The 19,344-nt window shown below is 39.8% G+C and overlaps 3 protein-coding genes across 6 annotated transcripts; 2 read left to right on the plus strand and 1 right to left on the minus strand.

Annotated features, from left to right (window-relative positions):
* Positions 1 to 1,172: 1,172 nt before the first annotated feature.
* On the minus strand, positions 1,173 to 5,367 carry LOC124272798 (eukaryotic translation initiation factor 3 subunit H-like). The gene is made up of 6 exons (XM_046708011.1): positions 5,276 to 5,367; positions 4,205 to 4,361; positions 3,433 to 3,600; positions 2,532 to 2,781; positions 2,103 to 2,238; positions 1,173 to 1,839 (listed from the first exon to the last, which is right to left on the minus strand). The coding sequence occupies exons 1-6, from the start codon at positions 5,336 to 5,338 to the stop codon at positions 1,621 to 1,623; spliced, it is 993 nt and encodes a 330-aa protein (XP_046563967.1). The 5' UTR covers positions 5,339 to 5,367; the 3' UTR covers positions 1,173 to 1,620.
* A 733-nt stretch (positions 5,368 to 6,100) lies between these two features.
* On the plus strand, positions 6,101 to 10,828 carry LOC124272800 (rRNA-processing protein UTP23 homolog). Of its 3 annotated transcripts, none has more exons than XM_046708015.1 (4): positions 6,101 to 6,391; positions 6,987 to 7,213; positions 7,814 to 7,956; positions 8,689 to 10,828. In XM_046708015.1, the coding sequence occupies exons 2-4, from the start codon at positions 6,997 to 6,999 to the stop codon at positions 9,064 to 9,066; spliced, it is 738 nt and encodes a 245-aa protein (XP_046563971.1). In that variant the 5' UTR covers positions 6,101 to 6,391; positions 6,987 to 6,996; the 3' UTR covers positions 9,067 to 10,828. The 3 variants fall into 3 exon arrangements, with proteins under 3 accessions (XP_046563971.1, XP_046563972.1, XP_046563970.1); XM_046708016.1 differs by having other exon boundaries at positions 6,101 to 6,356; XM_046708014.1 differs by having other exon boundaries at positions 6,102 to 6,465.
* A 790-nt stretch (positions 10,829 to 11,618) lies between these two features.
* Positions 11,619 to 19,286, plus strand: LOC124272799. 2 transcript variants are annotated; one of them, XM_046708013.1, is made up of 5 exons: positions 11,619 to 12,289; positions 16,788 to 16,942; positions 17,604 to 17,853; positions 18,069 to 18,139; positions 18,567 to 19,286. In XM_046708013.1, the coding sequence occupies exons 1-5, from the start codon at positions 12,277 to 12,279 to the stop codon at positions 18,867 to 18,869; spliced, it is 792 nt and encodes a 263-aa protein (XP_046563969.1). In that variant the 5' UTR covers positions 11,619 to 12,276; the 3' UTR covers positions 18,870 to 19,286. The 2 variants fall into 2 exon arrangements, with proteins under 2 accessions (XP_046563969.1, XP_046563968.1); XM_046708012.1 differs by lacking the exon at positions 11,619 to 12,289 and adding an exon at positions 13,095 to 14,036.
* Positions 19,287 to 19,344: the final 58 nt, after the last annotated feature.

Raw genomic sequence — 19,344 nt, forward strand, 5'->3', positions numbered from 1 at the left:
CTGTAAACTTCGGGCTTGTTTTCCCTGGTGTCAACTGTATAAGGTCAAGGTCATTTCATTATATTACCAAACCATGGACAAATAGAGGAATGGAGTAGACAACAACCATATGGGGACAGTCATCAGTTGGATATACTCATATACTCGGTAATTTACTCATGGAAACAAATAAGAGGGCACAATAAAGCTGAAGGAAGACAATTGTTGCGTGCATTATGAATTCTTCATAGAATAACTGTAGAATATTTGGACCTGGTTCTCAAAATTGTCGTTCAGGATACATGCAGGATGTCCTGTCTAACAAATGCAACCAGTTTGATCTGTTCCCTATTTCTTGTCATCAGTATTGGTCAAACTTGGGATCACCCTTTTGGCAGATGTAGCGTCTGTAAGTAAAGCAGGGTGAATGAATTGTGTTTGTTGTTGGGTTTCTGTCACATACAGCATTGTTTGTTGGCTTAATTTTTGCAAGTTTTGTACTGTTTGGTTTTGCTCTATTTTCATGGAAAGAACTATGAAGGTGCTTTGATAACCTTCCCCACATGTACTTGTTCATGCCAATAAACAAGGAATGATAAGGTCTGTGTTGTGTCTTGATGGCCAGAAGTAGACTTCATGCAGTTTAGTAGTACTGAGGGGTGGGTGTGCATGCCACAGCCATCACGTTGATCATCCAGGGGGTTGTAAAACTGTACCTTTGACTGCAGGATTCATCTTGGGAGATGTTATCAGTATAAGACTCTGACTGTTAGAGTCTGTTGTAACATGACTGGGATATTGTATGGATTTGTACAAGGTCATGCCATGCCTTTCAATGGATTTCATCAGGCCTGTTGTGACACCAAAACTGGTTTTTACAATTTCATTTCCAATCAGACTTTTGTTACCGTTTTGATCCTCCAAACCATATTTCAGTTATCTTGTACACACAATATAAAGATTATCCAACATACACCACAGAACAATCTAAAACCAAATACTGATCAGGTTTTACAATTCCCAGTAGCAGATCTTGACTTCTATGGAAACAACCTGACACTTTTTCCTGTGAAGAGACACTGCCATCACAACCAATGATTTGGTATTCCCGTCATGTACACTTACTGAACTGTAACGGTGTGCTTGCTTAAAACATGGAGGCCCATTTGATAGATGAACAAGCAACAAAGAAATAGAGTATTGGATTATTTTACTTCCTTTTAGTTTATTTTTATACAGAAGGTTTCTTAACAATTTGCATTCCACGAGCAAAACAACCAAACATACTTTAGGACTTCCAGAAAATAGTCTGTTGTTAAAACACTTCTTCCCATGTAAGACATAAACCTCATGAAAACATGACACACATATATTGTTTTATCATCTTACATGGGAGAATGTAGTAACACCAAGAATACCTTTTGAAAGAATCAAACTATATCTGATTGTTTTTGCTGATTCATGCATGGGTGCGCTTTACAACGCTTACAAGACTTCTTCGGAAGTCACACAGGTTGTTTAACCACCCAAAGTGATCCAACTTCAAAAATGGTTTGATGGTCAAAAGCTTAAATTTGAATGCTTTTTAGATTCCAGATCCCCAAATAGTTGATGTGAAAAGTGTCTATCTCCTACAATCTGTTAACTGGATTTGGGCGCTTGTAAAGATTCTGCTAAAAATAGCTTTCCAATACTCTGTGAGGAGAACTCTGATATCTGTTTGGTGTAGTTGTCGATCTGACCCGCTACAAGTAGGCAGTCAAGTCGTGGTGGTGGCTGGAGCGGCTTAAACAGCTTTGACAGATCCTCCTCAGGCAGTGGCGCCTCACCTCGTGCCTGACGGACTTGGTTCTCTTGTGTCTGTAAAAATGAGTGAGTGTTGTCACAGCATTACTGTAGATGATGGGAGTTATTACACAACCAAACAAAGCAATGCTTTACTGCATGAATAACTATCATGGGATAATGAACACACTGTAACGACTCATCCTGATGAGTTTGTTTACAGCAACCATGGGAACCTCTTCTTCAAAAAAAAACATCAAATAAATGTTATCCTACAATTGAGAAACATTAAACAACACCACAGTTTCATCATAATATTATGTACAAAGCCAGCTTACCCTTTTGAGAATGTGAGCCTGCTTTGCTTGTGTTTGTCTGAACTGTTGCCGTTGGAAGTTCAGGTACTTGTTCGTATCCATGGCAACATCATCCACGCACTCCATCAACTGTCGAAGATTCTTTTCTAACATTGAGCTGCAAGTGAGAAAGTATGACTTCAGGTCTATGTTAGTTGTATAACAATCAACTCCAGAATCTGATAAATAAAATAGTGAAACTTGAATGTGCATGTGTTGTAATTACATCAAGGAAGCTTTCTTGTACTCTGAAGTAGGGTTTGGTTACATACATGGAATAACAATGACAGGCATAATACTACTTCATGAATACATCTCATTGACACTACTGCAATAAAATCAGAGGACAATAAGACGATATACAGGACAAGATCCTTACAATTATCAAACACTATTGCATGATACACCAACCTGGTGGCCAGGTCGAGGAAGGCAAACTCTTGACTCTTCATCTTCTTGTCATCCAGTTCACACAACAGGGAATTCACCAGGTGGGAGTTCTTCATGACGACGGGGATTTCCTCAAACATCTTCTCAAAGCTCATGTTGTGGCTGGTGATGCCCTCAGGGGTAAAATCACCCTTGGCATAGAACTCCATCATCTCTGGCGTCAAGCGGTAGGCCTTCAATGACAGGAAACCCTGTGTCGTCTTCAGGGGGTCTGTATGAGAAGTTATATTGTAAATATCTCTCCCAAATTATCAGGTTGGTGACCATATAGAAATAATGCAGACATGAATACTCAAGAAGACATCCTTGGAGTTCATGACTCATCGCTCTGGATTTGAAACAATAGAATGGCATACCACATGACACTGATCTGAGCACACAAAAGAAGCCAGTTTAAAACTCAACAACAGCTGTCTCTTCAAGTTCCTGCCAGTGGCAAGACATACAATTTTACAGATCAATATCATTTATCCAAATTTTAATTCAACCTACATTTGGTTAAACATGCTAAATGAAAGGAGTTTGTTCACTAATTACACCTCGACACAGCAATATTCAAGCTCTATGATGGTGGTCAGTAAAGAGAAGAGTATTAATTGAAGACTGATTTATGTAATTGGGTTATAATGACATCCATCAACCAAGTTAATAAGCCTGACTACCTGATCCCATTAGATGCCTCTTTCAATGTGTATAGGTTACCAATGACCAATTCAAACCAAGTATCTTCACAGGACCATTATGCATGTTAAATGGCATTACGTTACAACACAGAATTTGGATTTCAACATGCATCAACATGAAAACTTTGCCAATAACCATCTATACATGTGATGATATGAATCTCTTTTACAATACATACCGTAGATGAGTACCACTGACTCTTCAATGGAGTGCTGATAGTTGAACTGGGAGTCCAGCAAAGGTCGGTTGATGAAAGAACCGAAGTATGTGCTCTGATACCATCCAACGTGAAGATGGTCAATGTTGACATGACGAAGGTTCCTCATCATCTCCATCTGATACTGGACTGAAAGTGTCACAATTTGTCTTAATGAGTACATATTGACATCACTAATAACGCTGTAATAAGCAGGTTAGGTAGACAGAAGGAAGGGTATCTGAGGAAACCTCAGTGTTCTGGGACAACATGGTAAATGGTCACATACAAAATAAGTCAACAATATTTATGGGATACAGTGTATGATTCTATGAATGTACACACTTCTCAAGGTGGGATAATCAGATATGTCTTTCTTTTTAAACATTAACTTGACATATTACAAGAATCATTCATGGATGGAGCAGCATATATCAACTTCATCATATTAGGTAAGAGTAATTGAGAATGGTGTTATTCCTCTTGTAGCATACTAGCAACAACACAGTTGATGACATAACCGGCAGATACCAGAAATGTGCTTCCTACATTATACTGACTGTGGTAATCAAGCCCATACCTTCTGCACCACAAGCAAACAACACTGTGCATTTCCATGTCAGGGTAAGATAAAGCCACTAGTGACAAGACTAGTGCAAAAGGTGTGTGCAAAGGTGTATTCACCAATGTTTGTTTTAGTAACAAGAATAACAAGTAAAAAGTGAGGTATAGACCAGTTTCTGAGAACTCCTACCTTCATCAAAGTCTTCCTCCTCATTGTGTCTGGGGAAGGGGAAGCAGTTTGTGATCTCCAGCCTGTTCTCCACCACCAGCCCCAGCAGCACCCCCTGCACCAGGTCCGTGCCCCCTGCACCCTCCTCCTGGCAGTGCTTAATGATCTTCAGCACAACCTGCAACCAAACACACACTCAACAGGCCATGCTCACTTTCTAAATCAGTGTAAATAAAGCATACAACCAAAACATTGTTGAACATATGGGTGATATCCTTCTGACCTTACACTGTTTCCATCAGACATCAAATATAATACAGTTGAAATATTGGTCATTGACAATTCCCCCCCCAGTGTTAGTGAAAACTCTTCAAATCATGCTTGATTTTAACTTTTAAGTAACCAAACTGAAACAACATTGTTTTAGATCAGCCCTATTCATTGGACATTTCTTCAACTAAAACTGCTGATACATCCTATACCAATCATCCAAACATAAACATAAAAATAGTAATTTCTGCTTTTAACCAAATTAAGCAGTTTCATCTCTACATGGATTAATTTTACAAACAATTCCATACTTTGTTGGATTTAATATGGGTGCTAGGATTTAATACCAACACAAAAATGGTTCTTCCCAAATGTGGACATACTGTATCATTGAACGAGCAAGAGAACGCTAACAACACATAAGCTGTTGATCAATGATGACACAACTGGTTAACTGTCATACTCTGAAATGGCCCACCATACATAACGCGTAGAAAAGAAACGTGCAGTATGGATTACTGGTTTGCCTGGTTTATCATAATAATGCTGAATTTCTATATTTTGACTTTGTTTTAGGGTACATACGTATCTGTACGTACCTGTGCCGACAACGACCCCTTCAGCCATTATAATACAGCAATGTAACTTGTGTATGTAACTGCATCGCGGCTCTCGGCTAAGGCTTCCGCCGGTACACCAGCTGCATATGTATGTCTCATCACTGACTTCTGACAGACTTCTGAACAATCAAACCATGTCTTATTTCACATAAACATTGACAGAATGTATAAAGTGGCACTTTATAGTAATAAGAATACTCACAAGACCATCAATCTGTACATATTTTACTGGAGATGGCAACGTGCTCGCTCTGACGGTCGCCATTTTGACTGAGAAACTGCGCGAGCGCTTATCAGAATATTCGACTGTCATTTCGTTTCAGTTGCGCAAAAACACCTGCCAATCTATTACACCCGTTTCTGCCATTATAGATTTCCGTTAGAAAATTTCCTCTGAATTTGCATAACGAAATCTATATTTGTAACATGGATTTTGAAAAGATTAATAACACAAGCTTTATTACTGTAACATTTTTCGGTTTTAGCAAGATAAAATTGGCAGACTATTTCCATTTATACACTGTTTGGCCACAATCATAAGCACAACGCCACAAAGTTACAGCAAAACAGATAGATAACACCACGTTTGACTAAGATTACTTTATTCACTCAAGGCTACAATGTAGCATGAAGAGGTTTACAAGAGATATTAATAATTGCATACGGGTGTATACATGTTTAAGTACATACATTGATATCATATACATGAATACTACAATGATGGAGTATTTATCTGAATTTACAGACCACATTGCGGCAAAATACGGACAGTCTTATTTAAGTGGACACATTTTTTGTCTGGAATAAATTAATCATATTCAGTATTGAGGGCTTTGTAAGGAACCTTTTGGGAATAAACCTTTTTCTTATTTCGTTAAAATATTGACAGTTAAAAAGGTAGTGGTACTTATCTCCTATTTCATTTAAGGTGCACAATGTACATTTTCTATAATTATGACAGACAACCATAGACAGAGCCAAGTTTTGTGATAAGACTGAACCCAGTTTCGACCTGTGTTGCGTGATTTGTAAATCTGCCAAAGATTTGATGTTATTCGTTAACTAAGTGTTGTATTAATAACATACTTGCTCCAACATAATAAATTAATCTACGATGTATTCATCAAAATGTTATCGACAGTCAATTATTTCACATTCGCCTGAAGTCGTCATGTATACCGGAAGTTTATGAAACAAAATGTCTGCTTCCTGGGAGCAACATGTACTGTAAACCATGTGAACAGCACCATGTGAACAGAACGTCATTGCGTTTGCTTCACAAATTAATTGATTTGTTCGAATAGGAACTTATTAAATCGTAAGGAAAACAGTCACAAGTCACAAGTTACTCCCATACTACAATAGCATCATTATCGTGGTTTATAAAATAGCGTGAGTACAGCGATTTGATCAGATCAGTCCCTCTGTTTATATTAATTCGTTATGGTTTCATCTCAAGAGGGCGTCGCCCACTAACACAAATCAAACTTAGTGCTCATATTCCCAATTGTTATAATCTTTTTGTTGCAAGTTCCATTATCTTTCACATCTTCAACAACCAATGTAGTCCAGCATATAACTAGGCGACTTTGCAATATACCAAGGTGTAGGCCTTGGCTGGAATACGAGTTTATTCATATGAACTACAACCAATGATGCTTTTTGTCAGAAGAATCATGTTTTTTTCAGTCACAAAGGCACCATATACAATACATATCTTTGTGTTCAGCTGGTTTATGAGTCTAATCCCAGATTTATCCTAACTGTGAGTCTTTATGAGTTGATTTACCTCTGATGCAAAATGTATTTATTGAACCAGATGTTTCAAACAGGTCTAGATCAATTTCATGCCCAATGCATGGTTACATGAGTGAAATCTTTTTACTGTTATTTTCATGCAATTATGATTTCAGTTCTTAAAAGATGAAGGTTAAAAGAGGAAAGCATGCACGCCGTATTCTGACATTCTACAAGGGGAACTTTGGATTTGAGCCACCTTACAAGATTCTGGTTGATGGCACATTTTGTAAAGCAGCTCTATCTTTCAAAGTTAACATAGCAGAACAGGTTCCAAAGTATTTTAATTCTGAAGTGAAACTCCTCACATCAGCATGTGTCATGGCTGAATGTGAATTATTTGGTAAGTATTACATAAACAGTTTATTATTCTTATCTGATGCTACTTGTCAACCCAGATTTTTGTTTTACTGGATGTAGTGAGTCACATTTCCATGTTTAAAGGCTTGGTTATGTTGACATTTCATGAATTATGGCTGGGTTAATGAAGGTTGGTATTATTCATTTACCAAGTAATGTTTGTCATTTAACGCCAGGAATATTTACTTTATGATGGAAGTATATAAACAGTTTGAGTCTGGTCCAGACAATCAAGTGATTGACATCATTAACATTGATCAACCATATGATGGGATATGATGACCTGCATCCACCAAGTCAGCGAGTTTGACCACTGATATGCAGGTTGTTGGGTGTTTTTTTTATTTTTTTTTTAAAAACTCTGTGTTGTTGGGATGTTTAGAAGAGCTAAATATGATATTTGTATTTATACTTTTCAGACTTGGTAAATTCAAATGTTGTGTTTTCTTCTTCTCTGTCATTGCATATTATAAAGGTAATTCCTGTTAATTGATATAGATGTGAATAACGAAGACTGTTAAATGTTGAGTCATATAATGTGACATGTCTGTCAAAGCAATATAATGTATGGTCTGTGTTGCAGGGAGTGTCCTATATGGACCCCTCAAGGTGTTGCGTCAGTACGAAGTAGCTAAGTGTGGCCACAAGAAGCCTGTCCCAGCCTCACATTGCCTCAAGTCACTCATCAGGAAGCGGAACAAGCAGAAGTACATGCTTGCTACTCAGGTAGATGATTGTCTTCTCTTGATACACATGTTCAAAAGTGTGCAGAGGCATGATCTCTAAAATGAATTGACATCCCTATGTGTATCTATGTCAGGTAATGACTGACATGTTCCATCATTTGTAAGTGAGTGAGTTTAGTTCTACGCTGCACTCAGCAATATTCCAGCTCTATGGCGGCGGTCTGTAAATAATTGAGTCTGGACCAGACAATCCAGTGATCAACATCATGACCATCGATCTATGCAATTTGGATACGATGACGTGTCAACCAAGTCAGCGAGCCTGACCACCCGATCGCCTTAGTCGCCTCTTACGACAAGCATGAGTTACTGAAGATCAATTCTAACCCAGATCTTCATGGGTCTCATCATTTGTAAATAAGACTCCCGTTGGCCATTGTTGTGTAGATCAGGTTCCTCATGTACCTTGATTGTTTTCAGAGCTGACCATGTTGATCAGGTGCTTGGTATGGGCATCCTTGCTGACTGTGTGATAGCTCCCTGAATTCTTGTATTGTTGCACTTGTTATTTGGTTTGCATGACCCAGTATAAAAATATTTAACATGCTTCCGGTCAATTAGTTGTAGCTGGAATACTGCTGACAAAACTAGTTATTTAAGATTCTTTAGGTGAACAAGCACTATCACATTGTGTCCATTTGCTGGTGGAGAACATAGTGCAATGTTTTCTGAAATGTCCTCTTTTTCATTTTTGTGGTATTTTTCACCATAGGACCCAGACTTGACAGAGCTGTCCCGGACGAAGCCAGGCATCCCACTATTGTACATCGCTCACAATACTGTCACCATAGAAGCACCTTCTGAAGCCTCCAAGGAAAAGGCTGCCAATGCCATGGCTGACAAACTGGGACCAACAGAATATGAACACAATGTGTTAACAAAGTTGAAACTTGACGAGTTTGGGGAACAGGAGAAGAAGAAAAGGAAGAAGAAAATGAAGGGACCGAATCCCTTGTCTTGTAAATCTAAGCAACATAAACCCAGTCTTCAAACACCAATTAAAGAAAAGAAAAATAGAAGAAAGAGAAAACGTATAAGAGTTGCTGAACACATCAGAGAGCACTTCAAACAGCAAATTCTAACCTCCTGACATGGTTTTACGGTCAGCGCAGAGTGGACACCTGACTTGGTCAGCAGGAAGGCCAACATCTGATTCGGTACTTACGTCTTAGTATAAGTACAGACAATTAACCAGTGTATGAAATAGTGTCTGCCCGGTGGCCCGCTGTTTGCTAGTTACATGGCGGGCTTACAACTTTATTTTATAGCCAGTCCTGTGGGCCAATACATTTTCCAAGGGTATATATTTGACCATGTCATTGATTACAGGAAATATTTCGAAAATATTTTACAATTGTGGTAGCTAGACGACGTCTGTATAGTTCATGATGAATCAAATCATAACTTCCACAGATCAACCTACCCATTTATCTAACTCTAAATGTGATTGGTCTAGAGAATGCTTTCAGCTAATGAACAATGTTGTTCTTTTCTAATAGTATGTAACAATCACACATCTATGAATATTTATTTATTCATTAATTACATTATGATAACACCTTTTCTCAGTTTCCTATTTCTACAGGGCTGGTTACATGTTACAGGGCCAGCAACATGTTTCAGTTATCAGCCCTGTGGGCTTCCTGGTTTCTTTAGGAGTTTCATACACGGACTTAACAAATATTATGTTGAAGTTGATTTCATGAAAACTTCCCGACTGATTCAATTGACAGAAATACACAGAGATCGTTCTGTATTTCTTTCACTGTGTGATACATACTACTGCACATGGAATGTCAGGTTCAGGTCAGGTTCCATCATGGTCATTAATGACCCATTCAAGACAACAGACTGTAACACTGTCATTGAGTGTCAAGTTGAAGATGGTCTATAGTTGTTTCCTTGTTTCATCAGGATCATATTGATTCAAACAGTTTTTCTGTGTTACTTGTTACAAGATATAACAATGTTCTCAAACCTATTGACGTTCATTCCATGGCGTCATGATATATATATAATACTGAGAAAGTGTAATCCCAAATTTAACAATTTAGCATGCACCAGTATGTTATATTTGTAATAGTTCTGTAGAAAGTCAGGGGGTTTATTGGTAACGAAACTTTATGCCTTTCAAAATTTGTACAAGATGGTCTGTGTCAATTCATTTTTGATGCATACGTTTTGCACACTAACATTATATTGTGAGTTGTTCAGTTAATGTATCAACACCCCTATATTTATGTAATTGTTGGACATTATGTCACAATGATAAAGGGAGACCCTGAATAGTCCTCCATGCCTATTCCATTGGGTTCCACAGTGTACATGTAATTGAACTCAATAGGGAAGGTGACCGTGTGTGGCCTGATTAGGATTTTTCTCTCATCTAAAGAGGGAACACCATGTTTATTAGATTCAGTATGATAAGATTATAATTGTATCGTAGTCAAGTACATGGTGTAGGTACTAAACAAGAAATGAATTGAAACCAGTATTGTTCTTATTGCTTTCAACATGCCTGTGTTGATTGACATTATGGGAAAATTGTTTAATAGTAAGTTACATTTGTTTGCTATTTTAGTTTGAAATGATATTTTGTTGCAGTCACGTTGATACCCCTCATTAAAGTTTCATGTAAGTGTTATGTAACACATTTTTTCAGAATAGGGAAGGTAATGAAACTTTAACCACCTGAATATATTGGAAAGTGAACAAAGGGTGCTGACAGCATGTACATAGAAGTAAATCTTTGTATGATTATCATGATGCAATTTTGTCTGAGAAACGCCTAACACAGGATTACTCTGATTCCATTTAAAATAATCCTTTTGAATATATATCTGGCCCCTTCATCCTGAAATTGGGTTTGTGGTTTGTTGTCCGTTCATCAGTCTTTGCAAACCTTCCCATTTTCGAGGTCTCTGAAACCACAAAATTATCCCTGCTATACTGTCCCTAACAATTCATCACAGTATTCTAATGAGATTCTAAACATGGCCGACTAGGCAGACATATTGAAGATGTCATGCACATCACAACCATTTCTATGTGTGTCACTGTATTATGCAGTGGTTATACACCAGGTAGAATGTGTTATTTTTGTTCTTGTATATTTTGATTTTGTACCATGTGATTGCATAAGACCCTTATATCTGACATCTGTGACTTTGTGAAGCTGGAATCTAGAGTTCACCAACAGCCTCAGCAGCCTTATTACAAATACCAGGTTTAGCATTACTTAGTCACTTTGAATACCCATTAAAAGTTGGTATGTACCCGGTAAGTGGTATTTTACTGCAGTTTCACCATCACCGAAACCTCTGCATAAATGAAGTGAGACTTTTTATATATGATTTTAACACATGAATTTACAGACCGCCGCCATATACAGTGTAGCTGGAATATTGCCGAGTGCCACGTAAAACTAGACTCACTCACTCATTTTAACAGGTGTGGATAGTCTCGACTATATAGAATTGGGCGACAACAGGTTGTTATCCTTTGAAGGGATTTTAATGATGTTCATCTCACCACATCGTGTACAGTTACTTATATGCCTTCGTCTTATTTGGTCTACTTTATTGTGTCAGAAGTTCCAAATTATATCCAGAGTGTTGTTCAGCTGTCACACTTTAATTGCAGCACGCGCGCACACCATCTCGCGCATACCATCTCGCGGAAAGGTTTTGTCCGTCAGCCATCATTTATGCTCCCGTTTCTGCATTTGAAAGACCTGAACCGCCTGTAATTATCTCCCACTGCAGGGCTATGTCAGTGGTCACGAAATTACACGATAACAGAGGATATGAAATATTATATAAGTGGTTCTGATAGCTAGGTCACTGGTTATCATTCGAATACAAAACCCAACAAAATTATGGTTGACGGACAAGACACATCATCCTCAAGTTGGCTACATCCGGGATGTTTCTAACACCCCTACCTGTAGGCGGTGTGCTAAATATAGATCGGGACACCCCGTGTATGACCCGGTATATTGACGTGGTTGACACACCTCTTTACCTGGAATTTCCACTGTCGCGTAACACAAATAAAACCCAGTTAAAATACAAATTTAGACCAGGCCAAACATTTGACAAAACGATGGGTAGCGTCCAGCGATAACACCGGACGAACAGTGTATACACAGGACATCGGTATTCTGCTCTGTGAGCTGGGTATCAGCTTCCACTCAAAAACTTCAAACACCGCTTTATCACACCCTTCTGTGTTACCGGGGGTACCCAGACCACGAGGAGGCACCCCTTTACTGCCCCACCACCTACCCAGCCGCTGCGTCATGAACTTGTTCGGTAAGAGGGCAGTTTTATTCTGGATGATTATTCTTTGACTCGATATTATTAGGTGTTTTGATTGGTACAAGACGATTACTATATAGTATATCATTCTGTTTGTGTGTACGTACATTGCTTGGTTTACCTGTTATCTTAAAACATTCTAGATTGATACACAAGTATGTGCACTTAAAAACTTCATGTCTGCATGTTGAAACACAGTTATCAGGAGGTATATGAAGCGGTGAAATCCACTACAGAAAAAGGTTCACCCTAAACTAACAGTAAACGAAAACCACGAGCTACCATTTTAGGTTCAGACATTGGCTACTTGATTTGGTATCAGATTTAAAGGGGACACGGGTAAAAAAAGTCGGCATTCCAGTCATATTCGATGTGAGTTGTTCACACTTCCCCCGTGTCTGTCCACAAGCCTGATAGCTAATGGTTACCCTACACCCAGTTCACACAAGACAGCAGGCTCTCTACATTAAGTCTTTAACTTCGACTCCACATGGGGTACAATCATGTCCAAGAAGCTGATCTTTTTGTGAAGCACGTGGTATATTCGGGAAGAGGGACTGACCGCCAGTCTACCTGTTCTCCATCACCAGGTGAACCGCCTGTGTCGTGACACCTAAGGCTAACGACATGAGTCTTTAACACTCATACGACGTGAGGTTTCAAGGTGAGCAATCACAGATATGCTGTAAGGGTGATTAGTAGCCAGGTGAACCAATCCCCGACCGCGTCATACCACCGCACGTTAAAATATAGTACTGCCCTCTTAATGGGTACAAGGACTGCAGTCACAAAATGACACCTCATTCAGGCTATCGACATGAGTCTTTAACACTCATACGACGTGAAATAAGGCAGAATTTAACAATGGTTTTCGATGTAAACATTCCTTTCGCTGATAAACCTTCCAGACGCCGTAATGTCGGTAGGAACAAGGAGTTGTCACTTCGAGTGTTTTCCAATGTCCATCCCTGACTACGTGGCGCCCATTGTGCAAGCCTGTTATTCAAGGGCCGACTCGACTGATGTGTTATGTCATATTACACATATATTCATCACGATAATAAGCTACACATAATGTTTGAGATCATACAGCGGTTTTATAAGCACGGTATCACCTAGCCGAGATTTGTTTGTGCTGCGTATCGATTAACATAGCAAATAAGCTTGCCGGTCTTCTATTCATGTTCGGATTACCACCAGAAATATCTACTGGTTATATGCACCCTAACTGGGCGCTGACGGGCGTCATATCAAGTCATTCATCGGATCACGTTTTCATGAGAGTAAATATTGTTTCTGTGTCACATGCCTGGATGATAATATTTATCCTCTCGTTTCATTGGTCTGGAGTTTTACTCCGCTTATTACAACAAAGCGTCCTTTATGGGGGACATGGAAAGGATTAATGTAACTATAACGTCACTTGGAACACAATGTCCCGATATGATCTAACCATTACGTATTTCAAATGGGATAATTAACGAAGGATCGATACACATTCAATGTGCATAGTGATTCTGTTGTATATTATCTTGAGTGTTCGCTACACTTTGGGTTGTGAAGTTTTATCTTATGTTATAAAGTTATACATGGGCAACGTGAATGCCATATATAACCTGTTGCTGACCTGCCGAGGGTTAATCGTCATTTAGGCGTGTTGGGGTTAACGCTAACATCTGGTCATTCATGTTGCCCGATCCCAAACACGAGGACTTGGATCCGGGAATGGACACCAGTAAACGTGAGTGCAAAGCTTACCAATCACGACTGCAAGTGTTTGTTTATAATAGTAAAATACCAATCTCTCTAACAGAAAGTCTTTCGTGGTAACACTTTCCACACAAATTCACCAGTATTACGCTGGCAGGTCAACTCTACAAGCTGTAACAAATCGAAGTAGCGCCATTGCTTAATAAAATCAAAGTGTGTTTTCATTAACTGTTTTAAAAATGATAATATTGTATATTCTCTGTTCTGATTACCTTTCTGTACTGTGGATGGTGCCGCCATTATGTATCATCAGGTGGATCTATAGACAACGTGAGGGTAAATATCAATGGTAGATTCACACATCGATGTGTAATACATCGTCGAAGTATATACATGCATGCATGCTTCGGCGCCCTTGAACAATTATCACAGCAGCACGCATCTCTGGACTTCGTAAAAAAATGATATATTTTATGCGTGGCCTATCAGTTATATTACTTACACAGTTTGCCTAATTGTTGAAGACCACGTAGCATGAAACTGTGTTTACGTGACATGGTTATCACATGTCTGCTTGTTTCAACCGGAGAGCCACAGCTGGTGTGTATTTAACTAACTGAATATAAACATACTATATGTGGTCTCATGACTCCGCGAAGTAAGTTATTGTTTGTGTTCATGTGAGATGCGGTACTATCAACCTAGGGTAAACATGCTCGTATGTCTGAGCCCTCCGACTGTCATTTCTCCCTCTTTAACTTTGATATAGGAAATAGCAATCACTAACTCCTCTATCTGCGAAAATAACCTTTAAGGAAGGCTTAAAAGAAGACACAGGTAGTGCCATTCAGACTTCCATAAACCTCCGCCCGGAGAGCGGAAGGTCGCGGGTTCGATCCCCGACCGCGTCATACCAAAACGACGTTAAAATATGGTACTTGTTGGTCCCTGCCTGGCGCTCGGCATTAATGGGTACAACAAGGACTGGTCGGCTCGGAGTCAGTATAATGTGTCTGAGTGAGGTATTCATGCTTCACTGCGGCTTGGTATCTCAGTGGGCTAGCACTATAAAACCAGCTTCAGTCTGGGCTAGTACAAGCAGCCGCACCTACACATACACACGCATGCACGTCGTCATATGAGCGAAATATTCTCCAGCGCGACGTTAAACCCAATTTCACCTCACCTCACCTCACCTCACCTCACCTCACTTCCATAAACCACTCTTAATCAGGGGCAGATAACCACCCATGTCTCTCATTTCGGATCAGTAATCCTGCAAAAGACAGACCTACTGAGGGACGTTTTTATGAGGGGTAGGGTAATTGTCCGGAACCTGAATTCCATAGTTATGAGCGAGACCTTGGTCTAAGTCATGAATAATTTTGTCCACGAGTAATCAATGTTTTGCTGCAAGTTGATAAGTGATTCACGAATAGTTATTTTTCAGACAGTCAGCTATTATGCAGGACATATGGATAGATAAGTAACTACCCCGGGAATACCTCCCACCACTTTTACTCGTGACAGTGAGGGCAGACATTAGGAAATACATGTACTTGGTTTACGAAACTGCCCTCCCAAAAAGGAAATGTGAATATTTAAGTACAAAGTTTTTTTAAAATAGAAAGCAAACTCCTTTTTCTGTAGCGTTTCAATATGGTTTAAAGTACTGTAAGTAAAACCTATTGAAAATATACTTTGTATATTGTACATAGGGATTTTTATCCCCCGCCGCGCGTTTAGCGCGAAGCGGGGATATAGTATTAGGCTCCGTCCGTCCGTCTGTACGTACGTACGTACGAATTGGAATATCTTAAGAGCCGTTGACTGGATTCTTTTCATATTTGGTACCTAGGTTCATCACAGTAAAAGAAAGGTCCCAGTCAGGTTTGGTGACCTTGACCTTCATTTCAAGGTCACAAGGTGACTTTAACGTTTTACTCTTGTCATCGAGATATCTCAAGAACCGCTCACTAGGGCTTTATCTAGGGAAGGCGCAGAGCCCAGTCAATTATGGTGACCTTCACCTAATTTTCAAGGTCATGGCGACACTTTGAAGACTTCAGCATGTTAACCTGCATGTAAAGATTGTCAGCGAGATATCTCAAGAACCATTCACTGGACTTTCTTCATATTTGACACCAAGCTTCATCTGGGGAAGGTGCAAGGCCCAGTCGATTTTGGTGACCTTCACATAAGTTTCAAGGTCACGGCGACACTTTGAAGATTTCAGCATGTTAAGGTTGTCAGCAAGATATCTGAAGAACAGTTCACTGGATTTTTTTCATAGACTTTCAAGACTTCCCTTGAATGTTTTTCAATAAGCAATTTCTTTATTACTATTTTTGCATATTTCATACACTAAGACATTCATGTCAAGGTCAAAGTGAGTCTTGAAAATATTTGTGCGTTTGAACAACTACAGAGCAAGATATCAAGAGAGGTTGACTAGTCATGTTTTTGTTGACATTTAACTTCATCTTAAATTACGACCTTCACTTTCATTACTTTTTAAGTTTGATTTGATAATTTGCGGCGGGGGATTATGTCACCTTAGTGACAATGCTTGTTTATTTTCTTTTTACCTATTGACCTGAATTTGGACCCCAAAGTCCGTATGCCAAAACACAAGTACAGGCTGGCCTATAGTCAATAAAATCTCTTGCTGCTTAGCTGCTTTCAAATCTCGGTGAGGCAAAACGTGTATCTGTGTGTCGTTGTTGTCGAACCGCGATGTTGTAAATTTTGTTGTATCAGAATATCATCATTATAATTTCAGCTCTTGCTAATGGCAGGGGAACTGACCACGTCCACATTACACGGTTGCTAGGCGACACACGTGTCTCGGAATGGCAGAGGGCGCTGCGGAAACTCCTGGGGACGTACATCCAACATGACGTCATGAAACAAGCAGTAGCGTTCCTCTCCGACAACGTACGTGTGTGTGCTAATTTTGTTGTCTGTATATGTCCTACATCCACCAGCTATAGATCGTCAGATAGTGAAAATATGATGGCGACATTGCCATAGTGTGGCAGATGCATTCCTGGTAACTATTTGACAGACCCTTAGATCAGTATGTTGGAATGACCTCTGTAACGGTACACATGAAGGCAGCTTGCCATGCTCAAAAGTAAAACTGAGATTGACAGTATTTGACATAAACGGGTAACTTACCATTCAAACATGGAATTAACGCCCGAAAATAATCAGTCTCGATTATCTGACGAAATAGATTTCAATGTGCGTAAAAGGTAACATAGTGGTGGAAATTATATGAAAATCAGCAATGACACCAAGACCACCTTGGTGGAACAGAATCCAGTCACACGATAGCACACTGCTCCTGCTGAAACTAAAAACTACATACTTGAATTTAGATGACGGCTTGTGATCCCTGTGACAGTGTATTTTACGACAATCTCACATTAAAACCTGAACATTACAATCATTGCCTGTTGTATATACTGTTTACAACCGATTGTTTTACAATAAGAATTTGTTATCTGTCCCTCTTCGTGATGTATACATGCAGATTTGGAACTGAAAACCTCCCCATCAGTCCTTTCATTATTCTACGTGTCTTCAAATGCAGATCCACTCAGCTATAGAATCCATTCGCTCGCCGCACTTGTTCCCTGGCTTCCCCTGCCTCTACGTCCACACCGACAGGAAGCCGGTCGTCTTTGACATTGACCTATGGAAGACGATCCTCATCGCCATCAACTTCGAGCTCACAGAACCGGACGGCAACCGCCATCTTGATTTAATCGAGGTCAAGGTCACTGATAAAGTTACTTTACCATCTCTCATAGGGTTTCACCAGCTGCTGAAGAATATCTTACGTAAGTTTTGCTCTCTCTCTCAGGCTCAGGAAAAATAACTGTCTCAGCAAGTGTGATTCGAGTCTTCAAAAAGCTTGGTTAAAGAGTTCTGCTGTGTATATCAATGAAACATTTAAAGGTTACCATAATTAACCCTCAATATACGACTACCTACAACGCCAGGGGCAGACTGGGCACAGTACTGTGGCTCATAGTGTTTACCTGATGACTTACAGAACTGAACTGGGACATCATCCGGCTGATACTTTACCTGGAAGAGGAGGAAGCCTTCACGTTTCTGTGTACAGTAAGTACGCTCACTAGTTAACGCTCACTAGCTGTGTATACATATGTATACATATACATGCATGTGATAGACGTGTGTACCTATTGACTAGACAGGTGTGTACCAATCTCTGTTCACAGAACGAGTAGTCGACTGTCTCAGATTACTCTGATTGTATGGGATAGACAGGTGTGTACCAATCTCTGTTCACAGAATGAGTAGTGGACTGTCTCAGTTGACGGTTTCTCCCTTCGATTCTTCACAATGGTTGAAACCTGTTTGGTGATACCGCCATGGCATCTGTTGAATACTGCCCTTGGCGGCCAAAACCATTATGCTTCCAGCATACAAACCAGAAATTGACAATGAACATCAATCTATTTACGTCATACAGACGAAATATTTTGTCATCTTTATTCATTTATATTCTTTTCTTCTTTGACCTTAGCTGCAGGATGTGTTGCGATCCCCGAGCCGGACCAGCAACCCCGCCCTTGTAACTGCCCTGTACCAGAAACAGACTTCCGCTATGGAGGAACTCGGCTTCTGCCGGAGAAGGGGGGAGGGGCGTGGCTCGAAGTGGGTGGTGGAGTGGGAAAACACGGAATCAGAGCAAGTCCTGTATGCCGAGGTTGTGTTGTTTGGCCTCTTTCATCACGGAAAGGCTTGGAGACGTATATATGAGGCTTGGTGCGAGGCCGTTAAAGTCAAGTTTTATCCAGAGGTCCCAGCAATGTCAGGATGGAGGTAGTGTTGATCTCTAGTCAGTGATATGGTTCGCCGTATTGTCACCACTGAAGCAGACTGTCCCACGGATTGTGAATGTTTCGCCCTTGCAAAGGGTAACGTAATGACCAGTATTATGTGTCCAGACTATTTTTTGTTTTATAGTATATTTTGCGACCACGAAGGGTGGGGTGGGATTTGCATGGCAACTCAAGTCAAAACATTCATTACACAGCAGTCTCGTTTCCTGTTGACTGGGTTCCGTCCTATTGCGCAACTTAGTACAATAACCAGTCCAGATTTTTTAGAACAATTCATTTAACTGATTACATAAATATGAATCAGTATTATTTGATACATTTACGCACTTGTATATTGCAACACTACGTTCCTTCTAATCCTTGCAAACACGTCGTGCAGCGTGCTCTGTCGTACAGCGAGCTCTGACAAACGGAAACATGGAAATCGTGGAAATCTCAAAACGAGGCTCTGCCGCTAGA

Source organism: Haliotis rubra, unplaced genomic scaffold, assembly GCF_003918875.1.
Source record: "Haliotis rubra isolate DU_JTF1 unplaced genomic scaffold, ASM391887v1 Scf173, whole genome shotgun sequence".
Lineage (NCBI taxonomy): Eukaryota > Metazoa > Mollusca > Gastropoda > Lepetellida > Haliotidae > Haliotis > Haliotis rubra.

Bases quoted from the DNA above. Each gene is read 5' to 3' on its own strand.
- LOC124272798 (XM_046708011.1), bottom strand. From the start codon at position 5,338: ATGGCGACCGTCAGAGCGAGCACGTTGCCATCTCCAGTAAAATATGTA. The intron at 4,362-5,275 runs GTGAGTATTCTT...GTTTGGTTGCAG, and splicing joins ATGTACAGATTGATGGTCTT to GTTGTGCTGAAGATCATTAA. The intron at 2,239-2,531 runs GTTGGTGTATCA...TCTCACTTGCAG, and splicing joins TTCCTCGACCTGGCCACCAG to CTCAATGTTAGAAAAGAATC.
- LOC124272800 (XM_046708015.1), top strand. From the start codon at position 6,997: ATGAAGGTTAAAAGAGGAAAGCATGCACGCCGTATTCTGACATTCTAC. The intron at 7,214-7,813 runs GTAAGTATTACA...TCTGTGTTGCAG, and splicing joins GGCTGAATGTGAATTATTTG to GGAGTGTCCTATATGGACCC. The intron at 7,957-8,688 runs GTAGATGATTGT...TTTTCACCATAG, and splicing joins AGTACATGCTTGCTACTCAG to GACCCAGACTTGACAGAGCT.
- LOC124272799 (XM_046708012.1), top strand. From the start codon at position 13,982: ATGTTGCCCGATCCCAAACACGAGGACTTGGATCCGGGAATGGACACC. The intron at 16,943-17,603 runs GTACGTGTGTGT...CTTCAAATGCAG, and splicing joins TAGCGTTCCTCTCCGACAAC to ATCCACTCAGCTATAGAATC. The intron at 18,140-18,566 runs GTAAGTACGCTC...CTTTGACCTTAG, and splicing joins CCTTCACGTTTCTGTGTACA to CTGCAGGATGTGTTGCGATC.